At 41.4% G+C, this 25,638-nt stretch overlaps 2 protein-coding genes across 3 annotated transcripts in view; both read left to right on the plus strand.

The window, feature by feature from the left end:
• The first annotated feature begins 78 nt into the window (after positions 1-78).
• On the plus strand, positions 79-9,719 carry sypl1 (synaptophysin-like 1). Of its 2 annotated transcripts, XM_063905131.1 has the most exons (6): positions 79-471; positions 1,019-1,132; positions 5,957-6,075; positions 6,171-6,375; positions 6,526-6,717; positions 7,488-9,719. In XM_063905131.1, exons 2-6 carry the CDS (start codon positions 1,061-1,063, stop codon positions 7,617-7,619), a joined length of 720 nt encoding a protein of 239 aa, XP_063761201.1. In that variant the 5' UTR covers positions 79-471; positions 1,019-1,060; the 3' UTR covers positions 7,620-9,719. The 2 variants fall into 2 exon arrangements, with proteins under 2 accessions (XP_063761201.1, XP_063761200.1); XM_063905130.1 differs by lacking the exon at positions 79-471 and having other exon boundaries at positions 940-1,132.
• A 1,686-nt stretch (positions 9,720-11,405) lies between these two features.
• The window catches only part of atxn7l1 (ataxin 7-like 1), a 28,382-nt gene continuing 14,149 nt past the window's right edge, over positions 11,406-25,638 (plus strand). Inside the window, 3 exon segments of the mRNA XM_063905806.1 lie at positions 11,406-11,529; positions 12,431-12,493; positions 19,352-19,456. Coding sequence (XP_063761876.1) covers positions 11,433-11,529; positions 12,431-12,493; positions 19,352-19,456 — 265 coding nt within the window. The 5' untranslated portion in view covers positions 11,406-11,432.

A 25,638-nucleotide genomic window follows, 5' to 3' on the forward strand; every position in this document is an offset into this window, starting at 1 on the left:
GGTCTGCAACGGCTAAATTCCTAAACTTCCCTCCAGAGGGAGTTTCGCAACCACACAGTCCCCCCCTTTGTTTGAAAGTTTGAACATGAGATTTCATTTTTGTTAAAAGCTGCCCCCACTTTTCTTTAAGAATTCGGCAAGTCATTCATAGACAACGGGTCATTTTGAAGATGTTGTATTTACCCTTTTCAAAATAAATGCTGTATCCAGTTAAATCAACTTATGGGAACCTCATCGAGGAGCTTTGTGTTTTGAAAATACCCTTTTTATGCTAACTGGGTCAGTATGGCTCAGCCGCTCTCTGTGGATTTGCTTTGTTGAAACATTGCTGAGAATAAGTGGTGTGCCCCGAGTCATATGACCCAGTCAGCACCAAGGAGGCGGGACCCAGTAACTGCACACTCAGCAAGGACGAGGAAGCCTGCGGGTTCCGGCGGATGGTTCCAAGGAAAGCTCACTAGGACACTTCTGGTGCCTTTTTTTGTGCTTTGGTGTCACATTGCATGCTAATTCATTGTAGTTGCATGTGTGTACATTTGAGGGAGTTTAGTGTTCGGTCATTTTGTAGTTTGACACTTTTTTCAGCTTAGTACATGAACACAAACGCCAGATAGTGTGATGCGTTTTCATTCAGCACTCTTTACTGTAACTTAATACACATTTGTTCTAATGCCAAGCGTAATTTGGCACACTTTACGCGCTTCATCCGCTACATCGCCTGCGTAATTTGCGCATATCCAAGAGGAGCGATAGACACTTACGCTACACTGCAAAAAATGCCCATCTCAACTAATGACTTTTATATTAACATTTGTTTTTAAATCTTCCTGCGACAACTCAAATTGTATTTTCACTAAGTGCAATAGTGGAAAAGTGTGATTCGGTGCCAAAGTGGCCATTAAAAATCACTTTAAGAAACTTTGGTTGGTCATTTTTTGCAGCGTTGGCAGTAAAACCACGTCATTCTGTCAGACAACTCCCCTTTTTCCTCCCCGCTGGACCCACATCCACACTTTAGGAACAACTGGATAAAGAGTTTTTGGATCCAAAGCGCTAAATCATGATGACCGGATTCCGACTGAACTTGTCCCCGCTGAAGGAGCCGCTGGGCTTCGTCAAACTGGTGGAGTGGGTAAGTTAGATGCATAAACTGAGTGAGTTTGTGTGTCATACCCAGAAGTCAGGGAGGTCCAGTCCTTTTCTGGGTCCTTGGATTTTCCCTTTTTCCCAGCGATTTTCACTTATGTGAAAAAAGATGTCCAAAGTAATCAGATGTAAAGGGAATTCATTCACGAAAATGCAATTGGAAAAAAGTTAATACATGATGCATGACCCCTTCTTTCATATACATTATTCTACAGTCTACTGAATGATGAGAGTTATTACATAAATAAAGCTTAAGATGTACACTTTTTCACTTTATTATAAAATACATTAGTCTATGCTTTATCACAATGTTTGAGTTGATCTTAATGGGTTATTGTAGCCTATGTAACTTAACTGCCTCTTCTTACCATCGTATAATAAATCACAAACTTTAATATTCATAGAATACATTCAAACTAATAGATTTCTCATGTGGCATAGATATGTTTTACTTCGCTTAACTTCTATATTAATCTTATTTGTATGTTTATGCTGCTGCAACGACTTTATTGCCTCCCTAGTGGATCAAAAAAGGGTTATCTTATGGATTGATGGTGTGGATAAACTGTGTATGACAAAGTAATCTGGGCTAAAGTGAGTATAGCTCAGTTATGTCTGATGCATTTGGATCTCTTGCTGCCCTGCATGGGCCTGCCCTTCGAACAACACGGTTACAGATTAATGCATCCCTCAGCAATAATTTACCTCAGAGTAACTGTGCACAGTTGGCTGCTCCCACACTGGAGCAAACAGTTTGTGTTTAATGAGGAAACACGCAGCGGCTCCTAAAGGAAAGTCCAGTAATCAGTTCTTGTACAGAGCTGGGTCAGAGGAGCAGTTTCTCTCTGCTGTTCTATTTGCTCAGAGTATAAACACATAGGGAGCTAAAGAGCAGCACACAGTCATCTGACTCAGGACAGAGCTGTGTGTTTCACTGTGTTGGCCTTATGTAACCCTTTACATCATCCGTGATTCACAAAGGTCTGGATGATGAAATGTGTGTCCACAATTGTGTGTTTAATGCTGGGAATGTGCTGTGTGTCAATTAAGGTGAACCAGCCCTCTTGATGGTGTGTAGCAGACACTAAAACAAATTCTTAAAGAGAACATTTCATGCTAACCTTCAGGTTCATATTTGTATTTTGTGCCTCTACTTTGATAATGATTTATCCTTTGCAGACCATTTACATGCACTAAAATCACCTATATAACACACTACAGGAAAGGGAAAAAACCCAAAAAGCATGACAGGGCCTCTTTAGGCAAGTACAGAAGTATGTCGATGATATTGGAGGGTTTCCAGCGGGTTCCATTGACTGAAATCCCAACATTATTTTCTCCATTTACCCTGCAAACCTCTGTAGCGTAGTAAAAGTGTGTGTTCTTGGCACTAGAGTTGTTTAGCCTCTCCACGCCTTCAATGTTATCTTCCTTATTAGTGAACAGGAAGCTTGGTCGGAGTCACAATCACAACAAGGCTGCCCTGATCACTTGCAACGTTGAATACTGATGATAAAGGCATTTCTCATAGCCAGGCCTCTCTGCCAAGACAGGGAGAAACGGCTTTATTGGGCCTCAGAGGGAAACAGTAACGAAATGGACAGATGCTCCAGGAGTGTTTTGTCAGTTTGTGTGAGAAAAACTGCTAATTATTCTGTTCCCTACAAGATTTGTATCCATCCAAACAGTCCTTGTAATCAAAATCAATGTTTCAGTTTCCTTTATTTCTACTTTTCACGGTTTGCTGCCTGCTAGTGCTGTCTCACAGCTCGGTTATGCGTAAAGACTTCCTGGAATGTCCATAAATTAGTGCTGTGTGTTTCTCAGATGTGTCGGACCCCTTAGATAAAGACTTATAAGCAGTGGCATTGCTGCAGTGTGTCCACAGTCTTTGGAATTCGCCATGTTTGGAGAAGTTGCCGCCAGTAAGCTTAATTAGGACTAAATAGTGATATTGGAAACGTGGCAAATACCCAACTGCCCGACAGTGTTTGTACAGTTAGGATTTATGCTCTGTTTAAAATGACATTATAAACATAGACTTAAAATGTCGAGGTGTGTGTGTGTTTGGTCCACCCTGGTACAGTTAATCATGCCGAGGATCCATGACCTTAGTGACAGAATCTGGGAAACAAGAGTGTCCGAGAAGTATCTGTGGGTGTGTAGCCAGAAAAACAGGAAGTGGCAGCCAATGACATCTGGAGAAACATCTGGAGAGAGGCCTCGAGGTGTGTGTGTGTGTGTGTGTGTGTGTGTGTGTGTGTGTGTGTGTGTGTGTGTGTGTGTGTGTGTGTGTGTGTGTGTGTGTGTGTGTGTGTGTGTGTGTGTGTGGATGTACAGTAAGTGTGGGTGTGCATGTGGTTTTGGGGAGGGAAGTTCAAGGCTAGAAGTTGATGTGGCCTGTCGTAAGCATTTTTAAAGAGTGCGAATGTGTGATCCAGTTGTGCTGATGCAACAAGATTGAAGTGGTCGGTAAATGTGTTTAGTCACCATGCAATGTGAGGCGTGAAACGACAGACATTACTTATCCTGACGTAGTGATTTGTCATGATGTAATCCACTTCCTGTCCCCAGAAGTGATTCATTTCCAAGAATGTATGAACAAAATCTCAGTTTCCTAATTTTGGGCATCATGTTGGCGTTTTTTTCTGAAGATGAAAGCGTTCCTTTTGACACAATTTGACAAATGTGATCGTCAGTATTGCAGTGCAAAGGTGACAAAGATTCGAGTTGTAAGGGCTGCGACATATACAAATATTAAAGCTAAACAAACTAAGTCCTGACATGTAGACAGAGTTAGCATCCAGCTAACGAACAGCGACCCAGATCTTTCCTTGGAGAGATGGTGAGGAGCCAAACAGAATTCAAAAGAGCTAAAAAGAATCGATAAAAATTGCGTCCTATATCTTTTCCTGAACCACTTAACCTAACTTGTTTTTCCTTGATGGAAAACATCTTGAAGTAAGGTGGGATAGCATTATCTTCTTTTATAAAGGGAGGTCCAGAGTACCCTATGCTGTTAACAACTTTCCTTAGCGTTTGTATAATTTGGCCAAGTAAATACTTCCTGGTGATTTTATTTAGGGACCTTCCTAAGCAAAGAATACTATGCTATTGCAGAGTTGCCTCAGATTCACACTCCAAATGAATGCTAATGCTGCTCTGTGTGTTAGATGTGCAAATTAGCAACGGTTTGCTAGCATGTTTCACATATCTACTTTCAAGGTGTTAATAGGTCCGTGATGTGTTCACAGCTCCCTGGTGGACACATTGTTGTTGTTGATTTAGAAATCTGTCTGTATACACTTAATTAAATTACATTTTTCAAGCTGTATGTTGGAGGCTCAGCCAGGATGTGCGATGACGGCCAGAGACTTACAGCTATGCATGTCGAAAGTGTGTGAAAAGTGTTCACACACTTTGAGGAGAACCAATCAGATCTCTGCAGTATGAGTGAAGCGATACCAGTGGGAGTCTGGGTGAGCTGATTACTCTGGAATAATATGACCAGGGCTGCTGCAGTTTGAGGGTTAAGCTTAGCAGCAGCCAGCCATGCTGCAAGAATTTATAATGTGTCAGTTTTAAGGAAGGTATTAGTGTCACATGGCCTATACGCTCAATCAGATGCTTTCTTGCTCCTGCGGGGAGGAATTCAAGAGCTGAATGGCAGCATTGGTTCATGTTAGACACTTTTTAACGTGGAAATTACAGGAAACAAAAATAGAAGAATGACACAAAATAAAGATGTTGTTTCGTGATTTCGTTTAGAGAATACAAATGAAAAGAGCAACAGATTTATCTTGTAAAAATGGTTGAGCAGTGAGTTTTATTTTCAGCTGTTTGTGGAGTGAAATGCTGGCCATCTGTTAGTCCCTCTGGCTCTTACTGCTGATGCTGAGATTTAGTTTGCCAACTTTCTTCTGGTGAGACGTTGTTCTGCACTTTGAGACTGTTTTGTGAAAAATATGTGTATGTAGGGAGGTTTACAATTCAATTATGATAATTCATGGTTTACATTTAGCATTTAATGTATGATAGATAGTGCTTTTGAATTGTTTTTTCGCATCACATTGATTATTCTCTCGTCTTATTGAAACATTTAAAGTATTTTAACCCTTTTAAATAAGTCTCTTCGATTATTTGTGTTAAAAAACTGCTATAAAATGATATATTTATAATATTTTCCACTTTCACTGAGTTATATCCTAACCAAGTCCTGTCCTCACTAACACATATTCATTAATTTTCATCCTTAATGTCTGTTTGCATAATGCCACTGTCGTTTTTATATGGAAAATGTAATTATTTGTTGTACAGTAAATGCTGGGGGATTTATTTCATGGTCTATGATAAGGCAATATTTAGCAACAACATTGATTTTGGATGCACTGCTTCACTCACTGCAAGGCTCTATGATGAATTACCATACTGGAAACAAGACAAATTATAAATATGTATTTTCCCCATCGGGCAAACATTAGAATAAAGTAAAAACTGCACTTTTGAAGCCAAGGCTCTGGACTGAAATTGGGATAGAAGAATGCATAATTTGAAGCAATTACTGTGGGATTAAAATATTGTGTTAGTAATGGGTTACAATGACAACATGTTGTTACTTTTTATGGAATTATTATACAGTAGGAGCAGAGGCTGAACTTCCAAAACTGCCAAAACTAAGTTATGTGCATTAACAAAGCCAGAATAATTCCTAAATAGTGATCTAAGAGTGTCTTGATTTGTATTCAATTTTCTAACATCAGTGTGGACCCTCTCTCCAATCCCCCTCTCTCTCTCTTCTCTTCACACACAGCTCACGGCCATATTTGCTTTTGGAAGCTGTGGCGGCTACTCGGGGAAGAACATCATCTCTCTGTTCTGCGGCGAAGGCAGGAACGACACGCTCGATGCCAACTTCCACTACCCGTTCAGGTGAGAATCACAACTCATTTACAAATCCAGATGCAGGATTGTCATCAGCTGGATGTAATGATGATGTTAACCCTTCTGTGTTGTATGGTACCCAGGTTGAGCCAGGTCCCGCTCGTCCAGGGGAACGCCACTCTCTGTAACCAATCGGTCACCACAACACACATGGTGGGAGACTCCGCCTCCTCCGTGGAGTTCTTTGTGGGCGTGGCCATCGTCTGCTTCCTGTACAGCATGGTGGCTCTGCTGGTGTATTTGGGCTACATGCACGTCTACAAGGACTCTGACTTTGGACCCATCTTTGTGAGTATTGATCAAACTGTGAGAGACTAAACATCTTGCACCTCGGACAGTCCTTTATACCAGGAGTTTTTCAGGAGTCTCAATTTCTCTACAGGAACCAATAAAGGTCCATCTTGTCTTTAGTTTCTGAGTGTCTGTTCTATCTTCCAGGACTTTCTGATCACCGCCATCGTGGTCTTCCTGTGGCTGGTGTGTTCCTCCGCCTGGGCGAAGGGTCTGCAGAACGTGAAGGATGCCACGGACACTGAGGGCATCAGCAACACGCTGGCCCTCTGCAAGGGGGCCAACGTCACCTGTGAGGTCACAGAGTTCACCAGCATGCGGCCCCTCAACATCTCTGTGGTGAGAGTAACCTCGGATTAGCTGAAAGGGATCAGTGTGTTTATTCACCACCTTCTTTTGGGGGGCGATTGGACTGATTTGCAACATTTGAAATGAGAGGTGACGGTTGTTACACACAGTTATAAAGTCTGTAATGTAATGTTCCTTTTGAAATGGTGGATAGATTTTTGTTATTAATAAAATATATCTTTGTTATCCTATTGACAGCTTTGTGGCATATTAAAAAATGACTACATAAAACATAAAAGAGGTCAAGAAAGGACACTATGAATGTTCAAAATATAATCCATTCCCCGTTTATATTAAATTATAAAAAAGTACTATGGCCCCTTTTTATTTTATTAACCCCCCTTTATCTTTTTTAAATTCATTTATAGTTAGAATCATGTTATTTTACATGATTATTTAAATATATATAAATGTTTATATATAATTGAGATTTTGTCACCATTCATTCATTTAAATTCCAAATAATTCACCAGTATAAAGACTTTTTAAAATCAAATCAAGTCCCACCCCCCCGATCCCACAGCTTTTTAAAATACTGGTCTTGAAGATTTCACCAGAGACAGTAGGCAGCCTGACTCACAGTCATGAGACACAGACCTTAATTTCCCTCAAACGCTTCTGCTGGGCCTGCTCAGTATTCATTTTGTCACAAGTTCAAAACAAATAAAAATGTGACTTCAAATTGTCCAAAATGCTGTTTTTTTCCCCTTAGAATTTGATAATAATAATAACAATAAAATCTCTGTTTTCTTTTCCTCCAGGTGTTTGGCTACCTCAACATGCTCGTGTGGGCGGGGAACGCCTGGTTTGTGTACAAGGAGACCCGCTGGCACTCCCAGAAGTTCTCTACTCAGCCCGGACCTGGAAGACAGCAGGTCCCTGCACCCATATAGAGCCCCACACACACACACACACACACACACACACACACACACACACACACACACACACACACACACACACACACACACACACACACACACACACACACACACACACACACACACACACACACACACATAGCAGACACAAGGCCACAACTTGAGCTTATGCACACTGTGTGCATGCGCCACGTGTGATAGGAGACATGAGTATGTGCAAACACGCTCTATGAAGATGATAGAGCCACAAGATGAAGGAGAAAAATACATTCACGGCATACTTGATCTGATAATCGTTCTAAAAGTAATATACATTTCCTAAAAAGGAGGCTGTGACGGGAGAAAGTGTGAAGATTAGACTTTTTAGTTTTGATTTCTTGCAGGACCTGTTTCATATACTATAGCAAAACCAATGCAATAAGTACGTCCAGTCCTTTTAAACGTGCCTTATTACAATTACTCCTTGTCTTATGCTTTAGTGAGCATGCACAGACAACGACCAAATGCGTTGATATTTTAAACTTTTGAGCTCCCATCAGTTCCCATTTTAGGACAATGGCTGAACATACTGTTCTTTATTAAATACTGATGAATGTAAGGTACTTTGTCTATGATGTAAATCCAACCACAATTAACACTATTTTATTGTTTAACATCCGTCACAGCAGTATTCATGTGATGCAGATTTTCAGGGTAACAGAGGAGTTGTCTCTGGTGCACTATGAAGCATTAGACCACATATTATCAGAAATGTACATTCATGGTGTTTTCGACACAGCTTATTGCATAAATGTCATATTGGCCTTCAAACTGAGCCAGGCATGTTGTGTTGACGTTTTAGTATTTTTATTTTTAGATTAGATAGATTAGATGTTTAGAATGAAAGCAACTTGTGTAAATGGAAAAGGACTCTCTCAAATGTTCATTCATTTTCTCATTCAGAGGCTCTCTCCCTGTTGGGTCAGGCGCTCTCTAGTGGTGGGATAGCGGTTATTGAAATGCCTGGATAAAACATATACATTTGCAAATGATATTGACTTTTTATGAATGAAACTGATGAGGTGAATCCGTCTGAAGGTGCTGATTCTTCACTGATTGGTGTACAGGTTAGATATATTTATAAACCCGAAGAAAAATACAGGAAAACTGTGAGCGACTCGTAGGGTTACTGCAAAATCCCTAACCTACTTTAGAACTCAAAAACATCCAATCAAGGCTTTTTATAACATATAATGAGATCCAAACGTATTCAGCCACCAAGTGTTTTACTACTTTAAGCTAAAGTAGAAAATACGAAACAAGTATAGCAATACTCTCCTTTAAAAACGTCCAATTTCAACAAGCTGTGAAGTGTTTTCTTCTAGAACATCTAAAATCCAGAGGAGTAAAATGACCTTTTACTTCTCTAACATCTCAGAAGTGGTTCGTAATCCTGTATATACATTTCTTATCACGACATGCACAGTGCACTCACATGGTACTTAATATGCAAGAGTGAAAATCCCTTAAACAATACTTGATTGACGACTTTGATTCATTAAGACTCAACTAAGGTACCAAATGAAGGTTAAGCACTTCTAGATTGTTGTTTTGAATGTCCTTTTTTAGTTTTGTTTACCACTTCTTGCATCAATAGCTCGGCCAGAGCAACATGTTTCCTCCTGTTTCAGCTCATTCCACATTTCCATGTAATGTAAAATCAGTTCTTTTTGTTTGTCTAGTTTTTTATAAATCCTGTATAAGACACCAAACAGTGAGCTGGTGTTGTGTTTTTATAAAATGTCATTCTTTTTGTCTTATTTTCAGCATATTTAGATGATTATTTGAAAGAATATGAAGTTCAGATTTTCTTTTTTGTGTGTTTTATCTTTATAAATAATGTCAATGTGATGATGTAAACTCCTTTAACTGTGCTTTAAGTTAAATGGATGTGTGTGTGGTGTACTGGTTATGCCTCTGCATTCTTATAATCATCATCCAACTAGCTTTAGCTTTGTCAATGATTCCTGTGCATTCGACCTGCCAAACTGAGACACTCTGTGACATGCACAATTTCTATGTACCTTTGTTTTTTTTAAATAAAAATGAATGACGTTTTTCATTACAAGTACACACCCTGTCCGTCTGAAATGTGTGTGCTCTCCACTGAGTGTGTGTGTCTATCCTTTTTAATGACTCTTAAAGAGATGGAAAATGTGTGTTTCCTGTTGTGTCATATGACTTCATGATCATTGTGCGGGAAGCAACGCTGTGTCTGAGTCATTGTTTTTGTGTGTGAAAGAAAGAGAAAGAAATACTAGAGAAAAGGGAAGTGTGTGTGTGTGTGTGTGTGTGTGTGTGTGTGTGTGTGTGTGTGTGTGTGTGTGTGTGTGTGTGTGTGTGTGTGTGTGTGTGTGTGTGTGTGTGTGTGTGTGTGTGTGTGTGTGTGTGTGTGTGTGTGTGAGGAAAAGACAGGAAGAGTTGCATTAAACAACACGATCATATACAGTGTGTGTAGACTGTGTGTGAGGATTTGACCTGATTTGAAACATCAGTGAAAATGAATCAAAGTCATTTCCGTGCTCTGGTTTAACACTGTCATTTCCTCTTTATCTCCACCCTCCTCTGGTTTAATATCATGGGATGTAAGCATCATGCAGCCGAACCAAAAAAAAAGAAGCTTTTATCTGTTAAATAAAAGTCAGATTTGAGAATAGATTTGAAATATTATGAAGATGTGACATGTGTGAAAAGAGACACCATGCACCTCCATCTCTCCTGACTTTGCACTTTAAACTGAGGTTCTGTTTTCAGCCGCTAGAGGTCCATGTAGTTCTGCTATCTTGACCTACTGAGCCACTTTGAGAAGCTAAGCTTCCTGGGACAGTTTGTTTCAATGACCTCAGATTAAGGCCTATTTTAAATTCACATATAAATGCAAAAATGTGATGTGTTTGCAACCCCCTAATCCCTAATAGCACTCAAATATATTCTAATGAAGCAGAGCGAAGATTGTTATCTAGCATTGTTCAATTTTCAGACTCAAATCAGGGCCCAATATTCATATTTGTTAGGGCTAATAACATAAAATACACTTTTTCGAGTTACAAAATGTTAAATTGACCCTATTTTGTTCCACTTAATACTGTATATGCATATTCATTCTCTTTGGTATTCTACTTAAATTATGTTAAGGTATTGGAATAACTAATGGAATAACATTTCAATTTAATTAAGTCTTACACGATTAAATGTGACACATACTATTAATTGATTGATTGAATCAGAATCAGAAGAATGATTGGTTGACACAAACTTTTAGTGTTTATCCTAAAAAAAACATTCCTTATAATTGTATAATTTAAACGTCAGAACGACAGACAGACATTTATAGCCCAATAATAGGCTTTAATGGCATATCATATACACAACGACGGTTTAATTGTGTGATGAATTAAATATTTGGGTCACAGGTTCCTCAACAATGCCGTTACAAGATATAAAACACATAAAAAAAACAATAAAAAATAGTGCAAACTCAGGCGTTAGTAGTTGTATGGCCTGTGGGATAAAACCGTCTCTTTCCCTACAGAAGGAAATGTGTTATGCGCCTTCAGGCTGAACTTTTGAACTCCTCAGTAGCTCCCTGTCTGTCCTCCACCTCTCAATCCTCCGGAAGTTGCCGAACAAACCCGAGCTCCGCCGAACATGACGTCACTATCTCGTTCTTTCGTTTTTCGCCTGCTGCGTGCGAAGGAGAGCGAGAGAGAGAGCGAGAGAGAGAGAGAGAGAGAGAGAGAGAGAGAGAGAAAACGGCTCTCAGCAAAGCAACAAGAAGGAAGAGAAATGGCGACACTTGATCGCCAAATACCAAGTCCGGATAGCTTCCTGTGCGAGCCTTGGTCTTCCTTCGTCACCGCGGCTAAATTACGTTTTGTTGACAGTAAGTTCGCACGTCGGTAGCCCTTGTTGTTTTTGCTGACAAACTGTGGGGAAGTGCGTGGTCCAACAACTGTCTGTGATTGAGTAGAGTCTGCAAAGTAACTGTCAAAAAATATTACTACGAAATACAATATCAATATGTCGCTTGAAACAGTCGAAAGCTTAGCATTACGGTGCAATGCCCGTAGCAGTGGTGTGTGCAGTAATGTCATTCTGAACTGTGCAGGATGTAAGTTTGTTAGCTTTGACAGCTCCACTCATTTGCCTTCACTTGCAATAGGAAGCCAGATCCAGTGCTAGCAAGCTAATAATGCTAACTGGTAGCCAGGCTCGGACCAGCATGGCTCCACTACGCATGGCCCCAAAGTTTGTTGTCAGAGGTGGGAAGTAACTAAGTACATGTACTCAAGTACCGAACTGAAGTACCATTTTCAGATACTTGTGCTTTACTTGAATATGTCCATGTTATGGTACTTTGTACTTCTACTGCACTGCAATTCAGAAGTAAATTACATGTATTGTTTACCTTTAGTTACTTTACATATTTGGATTAATGATGTGAAATATAATCAACTATTAAATCAGACCTGGAGTAACCTCACAAGCCCCCCTGTAGTTTAAAAAGCCATTAACAGTAGCTGCACCTTTACCAGCCTTAATAACACTTTAATGCATCTAAACATTTCATATATATTATTCTGAAATGGACCAATCTGCACAATGACTGCTTTTACTTTTGGTATTTGAAGTATATTTGATGCTGATACTGACTTTACTTGTGACACAGTATTCCTACACTGGTATTTTTACTCCAAAATCTGAGTACCACTCCCACTTGTGTTTTTTGTGACTGTTCTCCTGTTTGTTTGTAAAGTTGCTTTTGTGTTTCCCTTCTGGCGCAGACTCGTCCTCGGATAACAAACAGCTTTACTGCCGGGGTAAAACCGCGAGGCTCAGCAAAGAAGGTAAGGAAGTGAGGCAGTTGCTTAACGCTGTCACTGTCAACACCGTGATGGTTTGTTATGGTTTTGTTCCCTGCAGCCAGAGGTGTCATTAACACTGGGGACGCTGGGGACACCACTTTCTGACATGGCCCAATTACTGTTTCGAAACATAATCTGTTAAGAAATGCTAGGAAAAACCGCTTGCAACAAGAAATGATCCAACAAATAATGCAATTTAAATATAGAATAATTACATTTGCATTGTCATTCGCTAAAAAGAAAGAAGCCCCTTGCTTATCTATTTCAAATTTACCCCAAAAGCATGCAGGCATTATCTTCAAAAACCTGTTGACATAGATTCTTGTTATTTCCCAATCTTGCAAATAATCCACTTTAACCCCACCCCATGCATTGTTTAAAAACTGAAATCCCCTGACCCTCTGTGACCCCACCACTTTACAACCCAAAGTGACGCCCCTTGTCTGCAGCGTTACGGATGCCAGGACATTTTTATTTGACCTCTTTTCACACAAAACATAATTACTGAGCCTCGTACTTATTTATAAAATAGATGCTTAGAATTGGGAAACACATTTCTGACAGCGTGTCTGAGCTGGGTTACAGTAACCACCCTGTGTCTAATGATTATTTTCTACATGAATCTACATTGTGCCCATTAATATACGGAATCATCATTTTCCATAGCCTAAGGCGTTGCATTCAGATTGCATCAGACCCCCGACGTTTAGGAAGCTGGAACCAAGGATTAAACAGTTGTTTTGCTTTAAAAAAAAAAGTAGTTCATCCTAATCAAAATAGTTGCAAATTTGGTTTCGCGATTGACAAATGAATTAACTTGCTAATTGTCTCGGCTCCAACTGTGTTTCATTAGAAAAAAACAACATATTAATTAGTATTTTGGTAATGGATCATCCTCAGAGATGTTACCTGAGATCAGTAGAGGTTTTGTGTCGGGACATGGTGAAGGTGTTAGGTTGAATACTTGTTAGACTGCATACTATTAAGAGTAATAACTGTATTTATACAGCACTTTTAAAACCGGGATTCAATTCCCACCCAACCCCGTGAAATATACAACGTTACAACAAATGAAACACCAATTAAAATAGGAAAAGGAAGTCAAAACAAATGTAGCATGGAAGTAGAGAGGCTTTAATACTCGTGTGTTGTTGTGGTAATTGTATGTATGTTTTATGTGGTGTGTGTGAGACCTGTAGGACTAGTGTAAGTGTGTGTTATTTATTGTCTTAGCTGTGTTGCTTCTGGGTGAGAATATATGTGTATATAGCCGGTATCATGTACATGAGGAGGGGGCTGTGGGGTGCCCCTGAGCAGAGTGGGCACCTCCACCCCCACTGGTGACGGAGCCAGAGGAATTCCTCATTCCACATCTCACCGTGTATAAATACCGACAGGATCACGCGGCGCACACTTGAGTCATCCCCGAGAGTTTGAGAGCATGCACGCACGCACGCACACATACACACACATACACACACACACACACACACACACAGCGGGGGAAACTCTTTTCCACTCTCACTGGTCAAATACCAACCTCCCCCCCCTCCCACACGCATGCCTCATCTTCTTCTCTCGGAGCCAAACCGGAGCGGTGTTTCCAGAATGCTGCTCTGTTGGCAACCTGACACTACAGCCCACTTACACACACACACACACACACACACACACACACACACACACACACACACACACACACACACACACACACACACCTCTCAAACAATGGAAAACACGTCTTAATTGTTTTATTTTTACACTGGTGTCCAGCAGAAAGTGATTCATATTACATTTGAATACAACGTTTGGCACGTCGGTGCACACATATTTGTACTGTGTGTGTTGTGTGTGTGTGTGGAGTGCATGACATGATTAGCATCCATTTCTGTTTCTCGCACTCATACACGTTCACACAGAGGAGACGATGACAGCCCAACAGGCCCTCTGTCGGGCTGACAGCCCCTGTCATCGCGTCACTACCAACAGGCTGTCACGCTGCTATTTATATGATAATCGCTGTCTTTATTACAGGGGTGGAAAGCATCAGAAGCATGGTGCTATCAGAGCCATGACTTTGGGAGATAATTAAATATATATTAACCTTCTTCAAGTGTGTCAGTGTTCGGACAAACAGCTGAGGTGCGGTATGTCTCGCTAGTGTCATGAAGATGTCTCTGCAAGCAAGCGTTCAGAGTTGTCGGATTTCCTTTCAGAATCAGAAACAGGAGGAATTTACCTCGGTGTATATGGTGCATAAACACAGTTAAAGGAGTGAAAACAAATTAAGATGTATAAAAAAAAAACGACGTACCGTATAATATGACAAAATACCAACCCAAGAAAACATACTGTACTGGGTTTAAACCGTGGCCCCTCAAACCAACATGCAGGTTTTCCCCGTAAAATGTTTAAGTGATGCCAGAAAACAATCTCTCTGTTGGTCAGAAAGGGTTTAATGAGTCCAGAGATACGGAGATGGAGTCAGATGTCTGGTCGGACGGCAGAGACAGCTTACGGAGGATAAATAGGGGATGGATGTCCGGTGGGTCTGCCGGGGGGGACGAGTGGCAGGCAACAGGCTGACACTGAAACTGAGATGTCTGATCCTTTCTTTAACTCTCCTTTTTTCTGGAGAGGAAGTCAAGAAACTCTGGATTATTTGTTGTTTGACGTGCAATATATGACTCGGCAGTTTTAAGAAGTGAAGGAACTATTGTTTTCCTCTTCGATCTGATGTGGGATTTTCACCGGAGAGTGGGCAGGGCTGTAATGTTCTCTGGAAGTGACGTTAGCACCCACATACTATATCTTTCTAGAAAAACACCTGCTCTTAATGCTCGTAACTGCAGAATGCATCAGACGGAAGGTTATTTCCCACATTAGGGAAGTATGGCACAATACTTCTCACAATGTCTCCTCTGGTGTTGGAATCCTTTCCACAGAATATGACCGTCACTGCTACCGGGCAGACGAGTCAAGATGAGTCATTTAATAATGTGGTGTCTGCTTTAAAAATGATTCCAGCTCAAATTACCCCGTCAACGCTTCAACTCAGTCGGTACAAAATAATGTTTTGTACTTTTCGCAAATGCCACAGAGCGAGGGGGTTTCAAAATATATGTCGCCTAGATCTGCAAAACAGAGTCAAGTTTAGATTTACAAAAATTAAAGCCGTCCAAAATCCATCGGTAACCCTGGATTAGTTTTATGTATAAAGGTTGATTGTCCTCATGTTATGTGAAAATGAGCTAAATATGCCACTTTACACCTTAGGAAAATGTGATATTTCCAACATTTTATTGACCAAACAATTAATCAATTAATCCAAACATGGTAGCAGATTGTAGATAGTGCAAGTAAAAGTGAGATTCAGCCCTAAAACGTTTCATATACTCTCTGAAAGGAATGTATCAATGAATCCAACCCTTTTAAATAGATATTAGTGTGGAATTAGCTCGTCCTTGATGGTAATGAAGTCAGTCTACGTGTTTGATTTCAGCTTTTCTGTCCCATTTTGTGATTTATATCAGTGAAATCATTCCCCGGCAGGCATTTTCCAGCCTTGTTTTTATACCTGATGATATGATCCTGACCTTGAGAATAAATTGGGCGACTTCTTAAATGACTGTTTGTTCATCGTTACCCAGCACATTGGTTCAGCTTTTCCTCTGACAGCTTCACAACCAATGCAACTACGGTTTAATTCTCTTACTAAGATGAGTCAGAAGGCTTCTGATTGGTGGATGACCGCTCTACCTCCCGAGCCACAGCCGATCAGTTTGTAGCCCGCGGTCTGCCGCTTGTTAACTCTGCCACACGTTTTGGTGCACATCCAATAATTATCTGGTGCGCCTGTTAGAAAATCAACTGAAGCCGTCGCCCGGCCGCTCCTCTGGATCTGTGGAAACGGTTCATTATAAGAAGTGGCTGCTAAGTTAGATGATTATAGGTCATCTAATCAGGAAATGGTACTGTGTTTTTTTCTTCAGTTTGAGTTTTTCTAGAGCAGGGCCGAAACCCCTCGCTGTTCTCTTCTTTTATTCTCTATTTCAAACCCCTACCTGTAAGTGTCTAGACTGCCTCTCCTCAATGGGAAGCTGATTTACTCACTCTCAATGTAATCCAGTGATTGATTGTCTCGGTAGCTCTAAACATGTTTATTCACCGGTGACGGATGTTTCTGGAGTTCATTTTCAGGCCTGTCAGTCATTTTGGCAGCGCGCGGCTGTTGGCTGGAGAAACACACACACACACAGCTCAGGCTGCAGAAATAAGCCACACACTTAGTTTGCATTTGACTTGGCATACGCGGAGGAAATTGCATTCTTCGTTTTTTATGTTGCAGCCTGGCTTTCCTGCTAGTTTGTTAACAAGAAAACGCAAAAAAGGAAACGATCACAGGACTGTTTGAGCAGAAACCACCTGGCAACCCTGCAGCGGTTTAGTTATTCACCCTCACCACTTCACAAACTGTTGGGTGCAATAACAGTATTTAAAAGACGGGTTTCAAACACAGCCACGCCTTTCCATTTAGGTTTGTATCATAGCTTAGATCGGGTCTTAGATAACTTAAAGGGGCCATATTCTGCTCATTTTCAGCTTCATATTTGTATTTTCTGTACCTCTCCTGGGACATGTCTCCATGCTTTAATTAATAAAGTTCTTTATTTTTCTCATACTGCCTCTTTTCACCCTCTGTCTGAAACCAGAGCCCAGTCTGCTCTGATTGGTCAGCTGGGCAGCTCTGTTGTGGTTGGAGAGATGTTTTGGAAAGGTCTCGCCCCCTTAGCCTATCACTTAAACAATGTGGTGGAGCGCTAGCCAATAGAAGCGCAGGTGTTACCTGGTGATGTCACTTTGGTACGGAAGTGAACAAAGCAGACAAATGGAGGAGTCTCAGGCAGGGAGGGAGTGTTTTGAAGAAGGATTTTAGCCTTTGCAGACCGTTTCCATGCACCCAAACCTATCCAACAGACTACAGGAAACCCCCTGAAAAGCATCATAGGGCCTCTTTAAGTCAGAAACAAACTCTGCAGTGAAGGAAATCAGATTTTAGTCAGCAAACACACACATTCAGAGAGTCTGTGGCTTCAATCCCACAGCATGCTTGGAAATTATAGGTATGAAGAAGGAGTGAGAAATGATCGCCTTTTCTGTATTGACGACATAAACTAGTGCAGGCTGCTTCAGTCCAGCTGCTGGAGATCTGGCTGCAGTCCTGATGTGAGACCCTTTCCTCAGAAGCTGATATCGGTTCATTTCCCCCACTTTGCTCGGCATTCATTTCAGTATTTAGTTTCATGCTCACTGTTTGTGTTTGTGAGCACTTGAACACTTCGTGCATGAGTAATGAAACCAACTCTGACCTTTTGCAGTATGTACACAAGCACACGCTGCCGTTGTCTACATATTTGTAGATCTGCTCGGACCTTTAGTTACCTCGCTGATCTGGTTCCTGCACAGACATACACACACACACACGATTATCATCTCTTTGGCTTCCTAAACAACACAAGACCTGCTAGTGATGCAAGATCATGCACCCACATATTCTCTATTTTTTTCCCTTGCGAGCCTTCACACACTCATCTATACACACACCGCCTCCCCACAGAAGAACAAGATATACTTTATTGATCCTTACAGGGACATTTCTTTCCCCACTCTGTAGTGTTTACACACAAGGATGATATACATGCACAAGCAAGGATGATATACATGCACAAACATGCAGGAGAGGTGGCAGAGCAGGGAGGCTGCCCTGCTGGCACCTCTCCAGCTCACTCCATTTTTCTGGTCCAATCGGGACGTGAACCGGCGACCCTTTGGACCCCAGTCCAAGCCCTTACAGACTAAGCCACTGCCGCCCCAAGTGAGTGTTTAAGCCCCGTGCTAATAAACTCTGTGGTATCTGTCAGCAGATTATTTCTGTCCATTTGTGTTCTCCTCTGTAACACACTGTTAGCTAGAACACAGGATGCTAGCCTGTGGATTATCTGTCCTTTTTTCCCCCCTGTGATGGGATTATGTGACACATATCTAAAAAAGAAGCTAAGAAGCTAAATAATAATTTGGGTAAACGTTTAAGAAGCGTTTAGCATAATTTAAAAGTATGTTCAGCTTGTATATTCCTTTTTTATGTTTATCTCTACTCTGTATCATTAGAAGTTGGATATATTTTGGTCATGTTGTCAAATAATCAATTAAAAATGATTATAGGTAAATGTCCACTATAGAAAAAATGACTAATCTGGAAGACAATTGCCAAAATGAAAATGAAAATCTGAATTTTCTACCTTAATTACTACTTGACTGTTTTCATAGAAGGCTCCTAACCTGAGTGAACCGGGGATAAAAAAGGCTGTAGTTTTTAAATGTAGTGAGACACCAGCGAAAGATCATTAGTATACGTTGTACTTTGGATAAGAATTGAGTGATGAAGTGGTAGCATTGAGCAACTGGAACTAGAGCTGCAACAAACTAATCGATAACTTAATTGACAAAAAGACAATCTGCAAAACTGTGTAAAAATGTGGTTTTCAGCCCCTTGCATTTGGAGAATCCCTGCTTTTCTATGTTTTATATTGAAGTGAACTTTAGATTTTGGACGACAGCTCGACATTTACACCTTGGATTTTGAGAAAATGGGATTAGTATTTTTCTGAAATGTTGTAGACCAACAAGATCCAAGAAATCATTTCCCGTTTAGGAATAAGGAAACAATAAATAGTTACGGCAATGCCTGAAACAAATCTTCAGTTAGACCTTTCTGTTTGCAGCCCGTTTGGTTTTCCTTTAACTCCAAATGTCTTCTCTTCTCTTCCTGTCTTCTTTTAGAGATGCTCGGCTACAGCCAGTTTCCAGCTCTGGAGGATTTCTGTCTTGTTGTCTGCCATGTCTGCGATCAGGTGGTCACCCCTCAGGGCATCCTCGAACACTACGGTAAGGCACACACACACACACACACACACACACACACACACACACACACACACACACACACACACACACACACACACACACACACACAGAGACCCTCGAGGGCATAGACACCCCAGCAAACAGTTAGGTCATAATCATACACTTGAGGAAGACACACACACACACACACACACACACACACACACACACACACACACACACACACACACACACACACACACACACACACACCTCAGGCTATCTCCTGTTGTCACATGGATGCGAGATCAATATTTCTGCCTGTAGGGCGCTTTGAAACATCGTCTAACTAAAACTCTTCCTCTTTACCAACAAAACAAACTTGGCTATACATTCTTCTCAAACTCTGAATAGAACACACACATTAATTTACATAATAAAGGACCAGCTGTTGCACTGTGCTCAAGCTTTTTCTATCCAAGGAATATGTTTATGTACAATCAAATCATGAGGAGAAGCATTTCTGCTCTTTAGACCATACCAGTACCTTTCTAGTCCTGAAGAGAATGCAAGCAAATGGAAGATCTGACGGGCTAACGGGTTGGTTAACACTTAATATATGTAGTCTATAGTTGAACAATAAACATATATATCTGTACGTTAAACTTCTGGCTGAAAAGGTAGTGTTTTCAGGTTTCGAGGCTGCAGATTTTGTTATGCAGAAACAAAAGTGGTGGCGTAAACAATGACTTTACGGCCAATGAAAACAACCCATGCACTGCTGACCTGCCAACCATGTCTCCTACAGTGTTACGGTTTGAAACCTACATAACTAAACTCTCAGTTAAAGATCAAGGGAAATGTAGATTTAAAATTGTAGATAATGATTTAAATTGGAAACAAACATTAGGCAACTCAACTACTTGTCCAGCAGTGGCTCAGTCAGTAGGGGCTTGGACTGGGAATCGTAGGGTCGCCGGTTCAAGTCCCCAAACAGACATGAAATATGGAAAGTGGAATGCTACTTGGAGAGGTCCCAGTTCACCTCCTAGGCCCTGTTGTGGTGCCCTTGAGTAAGGCACCGGACATCTCCAATCGCCCCTCCCCATTGCTCCCCAGGCGCTGCACAATAGCTGCCCACTGCTCCTAGTACTAGTATGGGTTAAATGCACTGTGTAAGCTCTGCTGTGTGCATGTATGTGACATGGGTTCATCCTCCGATTCTACTTCGAAAACTTTGAAAATATATAACAGTTCTGGTTTAAATATGTGTGTTTGTTACATTATTTAAGGTACGGACTGAAGTGAAAATAAATGGATGTTGAGTTTTGGTTTCACACGGAACACAAACAGGGGACTCTGATTTTGATTTTGATGTGTATGAAGTAGGCAGTATTTATCACCACTTAAGCATTGTTGTTGTTGTTGAAGTGGATCTCTGCTCTGATTGGCCCTCCGCCCTAACGGCGCCACTGACCGCGAGTTGCTGCTTCCTTCTGTTTGCAGCACGTGCACCAGCCCGAGCAGTCTGTTTAAGCACTGTCACGCTTAATGAACACACACACACACACACACACCCACACCCCCCCCACACACACACGCACACACGCACACACACACACACACACACACACACTTCTAGAGCAGAGAGAGAGCTGCATGCACACACGTTCTCACTTTCTGTTTCTCCGCAGAAAGAGGTCAGCGGTTATTGTGAGACTCACACACACTCAGACTCCTGGCAGCGCTGTTGTTTTGCCCCCCTGCCCGCCCTCCTCCCTCCACACCCCTCCCTTTCGTTGGCTGACGCTCGCACAGAGTCTGGTAACAACAGGTCTAAATCACACTCCTACACACACACAGACACACACACACACATACACACAGCTAGTGGTGGAAATCTCCTAAGAGCGCCCTGTGGAACACCGCTACCCCCAGGCTAACGGTATGCTAACAAGCAGGCCTTGTAGTGGACACTGACTTGCAAAAATGTGTGTGTGTGTGTGTGTGTGTGGATGGTTTTCATCATCATATACCTTTCTAACTGTTCACAGGGACCTCGAGGTCATGCAGTCCACATTGACGTCATGCTTAAACACTTTTACACACTCTGTATTGAGAAACGATCCTCCTGCTTTTGAGTGGATTGCCTTGAGGAAGTCAGGATTTTTAAAAAGATGTTTTATGCATTTCCTCCCTTTGTTGCTCATTCCTCATGTTTCTGTAATACCCTCACATTGTCCCCTGCTGGGGGGCTCTACTTTAATGCTGTGACCCCTGCCTTTTTGTATCCATTGCAACGGCCTTGTATTTGTGTGTATCCATCATGGGATCTGCTTTCATGCTTGACCTGTGTGTCGAATCAGCACCGAGGCCTTACAGAAACACACACACACACACACACACACACACACACACACACACACACACACACACACACACACAGGGAGGCAGAGGGGGTTGGCTGCCTCAGGGGTCAGTGGCTCCGAGTTATCCACGCCCAGTTTGCTGCTCAAGCGTTGGCGTGTGTGATGGAGAGAGCGGTCAGAACTTAGGCTCGGACTGAGTTAATACACGGCTAATGTTCAGTTCAGAAAGGGTAACATATACCACGTTTTATTCACCAGAGACTCGCTCCGTTCAGTGGAATTGTGTATTTAAGTCTTCTTATAGGAAGGCAAGCTTGTGTATTCTTAGCGTAAGTGGCCCCTGTGGGACATCAAATAAGTCTCTCACACTGGCAGGGCTCGTACCATTAGCGTGAGGAGGAAATGTGCGAAAGAAGAACATTCTTCTCAACGCCTGTGGGTGAACTTCAAAATCATTATGGACAGACCTGGGTGTTATAAAGACATTTGTTCAATTAAAATACATGATTTTAACCAATATTCTATGCAGTCGTGGAAAATCATTCAAACATTCATCATATTTAAAGAGGCCCTGTTATGCTTTTTGGGGTTTTCCCCTTCTTTTAGTGTGCTGTATAGATTTTAGTGCATGTAAACGGTCTACAAAGGCTAAAATCCCTGTGTTTCTCTCCCACACTCCTCTCCTCCTGCCTGAAACGGGACATCACTATGTAACACTCGTGCTTCTATTGGCTAGCGCTTCAACACATTGTGCGTGATAATGGGCTGGTCATCACAACAGAGCCGACCAGCTAGCCAATCAGAGCAGACTGGGCTCTGGTTTCAGACGGAGGGGGAAAAGAGGTGCTGCAGAACAGGCAGTATGAGAAAAATAAAGAGCTTTTTGAACATTAAAGCGTGTTTTTGACATTGTTGTTTAGAACGTCATTAATCTTTAAACTTTTGGACGCTTTGAAGTGAAACACAGCCACCAGTGAAATCTAGTCATTCATTCATTCAGAATGAATAGATGTGAAGGAAGCTTTGAACTCTTGGGTGCAGCACCGGTAACGACTGATGACTTAATTTGTGTGTGCAAGTCATGCCTGTGAAGCTGTGTGTTTGCATGAATCAGAATCCGTGCCGTGTTCAGATCTCTCTGTGTTTTCCTTCCCCTTCTCTCATCTGCTACAATGTCTCCTCTCGGCTGCTGGGGGCCTGCTGTGTGTGAGCGAGTGGAGTGCATCGATGAGAAGGATGTCATTTTTTCTAATGCATTCTAGCTTTTCACTGTAGTTCGGGGTAAATTGAGCTCTGAGGCAGATCCAAAAAATATCAGTTTTGTTTTGGAGTTTGGGCTCCTCTGTGGTGTCCTGTCTGAGTCTGTTGCCGTGTTAAATTGTGTGCATGCGTGGGCTGACAGGATGATTATTTTGAAAGTTTTGCCCTTAACCTCAGAAGTTCTGTTTAGTTTTGTTTACTGCTGGCATCGCTGTTATTGTTATTGCGTTTCGCTTTGTGTGCACCGTTAGCAAGAGCTCTGGGAAAATAGAAAGCCAGCTGTAAGTTCCTATAATGCTTGACATTAAAGTAGTTTCTAAGGTCAGGACCAAAGGAGAGACATTGTTCAAAAGACAGTCTTCTTGTCATATAATACATGTTTATTAAATTCTTCTTCTGTTCTTTTACTTTTGTACTCAATAGTTTATTCAACAGGGACAAAGGACATTAATAAACACTGCAGTAAATGAGCCACAGTAAGCTAAGAGGCCATTTTTCCTCTTTAGTCCCTCGACAGATGATGCAAAGTCACAATAAAGAGAGAAGTCACACTCTTACGTAATTATATCCATGCAGGAGAGCAATTATTTTCTGTCACCCCTCCATACTAACTCTCTGATTGGAAGTTTTTGGCCAGGTAATGTTTCTGGATTTTAAAAAACAGTACAAACCGTTATTAAATAACACACATGTAGTACCAGAATGCATTCACTATTTTCTAATATAATCCTATTTTAACCGAGCAAATCTATATTGAATATTCCTAGATAGTTTCTCTCTCTCCTGCTCCTCGCTCGATGTAAACAAACCCAGCTTGTCTGCTTCCTCATCATGCAGTGGCTCCACCCACAGGAGGGCTCAGCAGCCAATCAGCAGCCAGCTGGGCTCTCAGCATTGCCATAACGACAGGCAGGCAGGCAGGTTGTAGTAGTGAGGTGCCCTTGTGCTGGAGTGGCTTAGTGACCTTGCCTGGGCTTCCAGCCATGTATTGCAAATCGCTACGGTTAGCTTCCAGCTCCTTATCCCAGGATGAGCTCTGTTACAAAACCAATATTTATGAGGCTGAATCAGTTGTTTATTATTCATTCTGTCTAACTGGAGATACAACAATAATAGCTGTGAGTGGTTTATTAACCTGCCTATGACTATTTAATTTTACAGATTTTAATCTACAGCTATGCAAACAGTGCCATAACTTAATGACTAGAGCATTAAAACAGTGTTTGCTTTTGTATCAAACATTAAAATAACTGACAGGAATCCATAAAACAACCTGCAACAGAGCACCAAAAGTAGTAAAGGGTGTATTTAGTTTGGGCAAAGGGCACATCTGTGTCATATTTCTGCACAATCATTATTTATTCCTGCCTGGAAAAATAAGAAAAACTGAAAAATGACACGCATGTAAAGTTTACCCTTCATTGAACTGTACAGTTGAGCGTACTTAAATGGTGTGTGTGAAACTGTGTGTGAAAGAACGTGTGATTTGAACGTGTGAAGTTACGCCTGTCTCAGATGCATACCTGCGAACGTGGTCGCGCTGGACTTTGATCCCGCTACTCTGAATACAGCTGCCTCACTGGTCCTCTGCTCACACTGGCCTATTTACACACCTGCGACACACACACACACACACACACACACACACACACATACATACATACACACACACACACACACACACACACACACACACACACACACACACACACACACATTCTAATAATGCTTGCAAATAATTCTGTATACACACTGTTATAATTATTCATTTGGTACGTACACTACACACACACACACACACACACACAACACACACATGTTATTCTAATCTATGCAAAGGCTAATCTCTCCGAAACACACACAGACATTGTACACACACTCTCCGTCAGTCACCCGCAGCACACTTCCACGTGCACGGTGAGCAAACACAGACAGTCTGCTCTTTACTCTCTGAACCAACAGGCTACTGTTAGCGGGCTGCTATTACTACTACACACATTAACCAGGTGCTACAACATTATGACACACACACTCAAAACACACACAATCCATAGTGCTGACCGAAGCATGACATCAGCGCTACTTGTTCAGGAGTTTGTTTTACACCTTTTCTAAACAGATACTACAGGTATTCTGTAGCACTTGACTAACAGGCATGATAGCTTTGAGTTTATGTTGGCACTGCATTAAAGGATTGACTTTTCCAGGAACGCACTTATTGGCTTTCTCTCATGTCTGTGGGCTTAAAAATAAAGCTACAGGGTAAATATGGTTAGCTTAGCTTAGCACAAAGACAGAAAACCAAAGGAAACTGCTAGCCTGCCTCTGTTTGAAGGCGTAACGTAACCTCTATAGCTCACTAATTGGCATGTAATGTAATTAAATGTACTTAATATGTACAACAAGCAAGGTTTTAATATGACACCTTGTGATTTTCATCGAGGCTTTCTCCCAACTTTCAGTCTTTGCACTAAAGCTAACCTACCTACCGCTATTTGATACATATTTACTCTACAGACATAATCTAACTCTCATCAGAGTTGGATTCTCCCTGTCATCAAATATAATAAAGGTGATAGTTCCCTCTGCTTTGTG

Source organism: Eleginops maclovinus, chromosome 17 (assembly GCF_036324505.1).
Source record: "Eleginops maclovinus isolate JMC-PN-2008 ecotype Puerto Natales chromosome 17, JC_Emac_rtc_rv5, whole genome shotgun sequence".
NCBI lineage: Eukaryota > Metazoa > Chordata > Actinopteri > Perciformes > Eleginopidae > Eleginops > Eleginops maclovinus.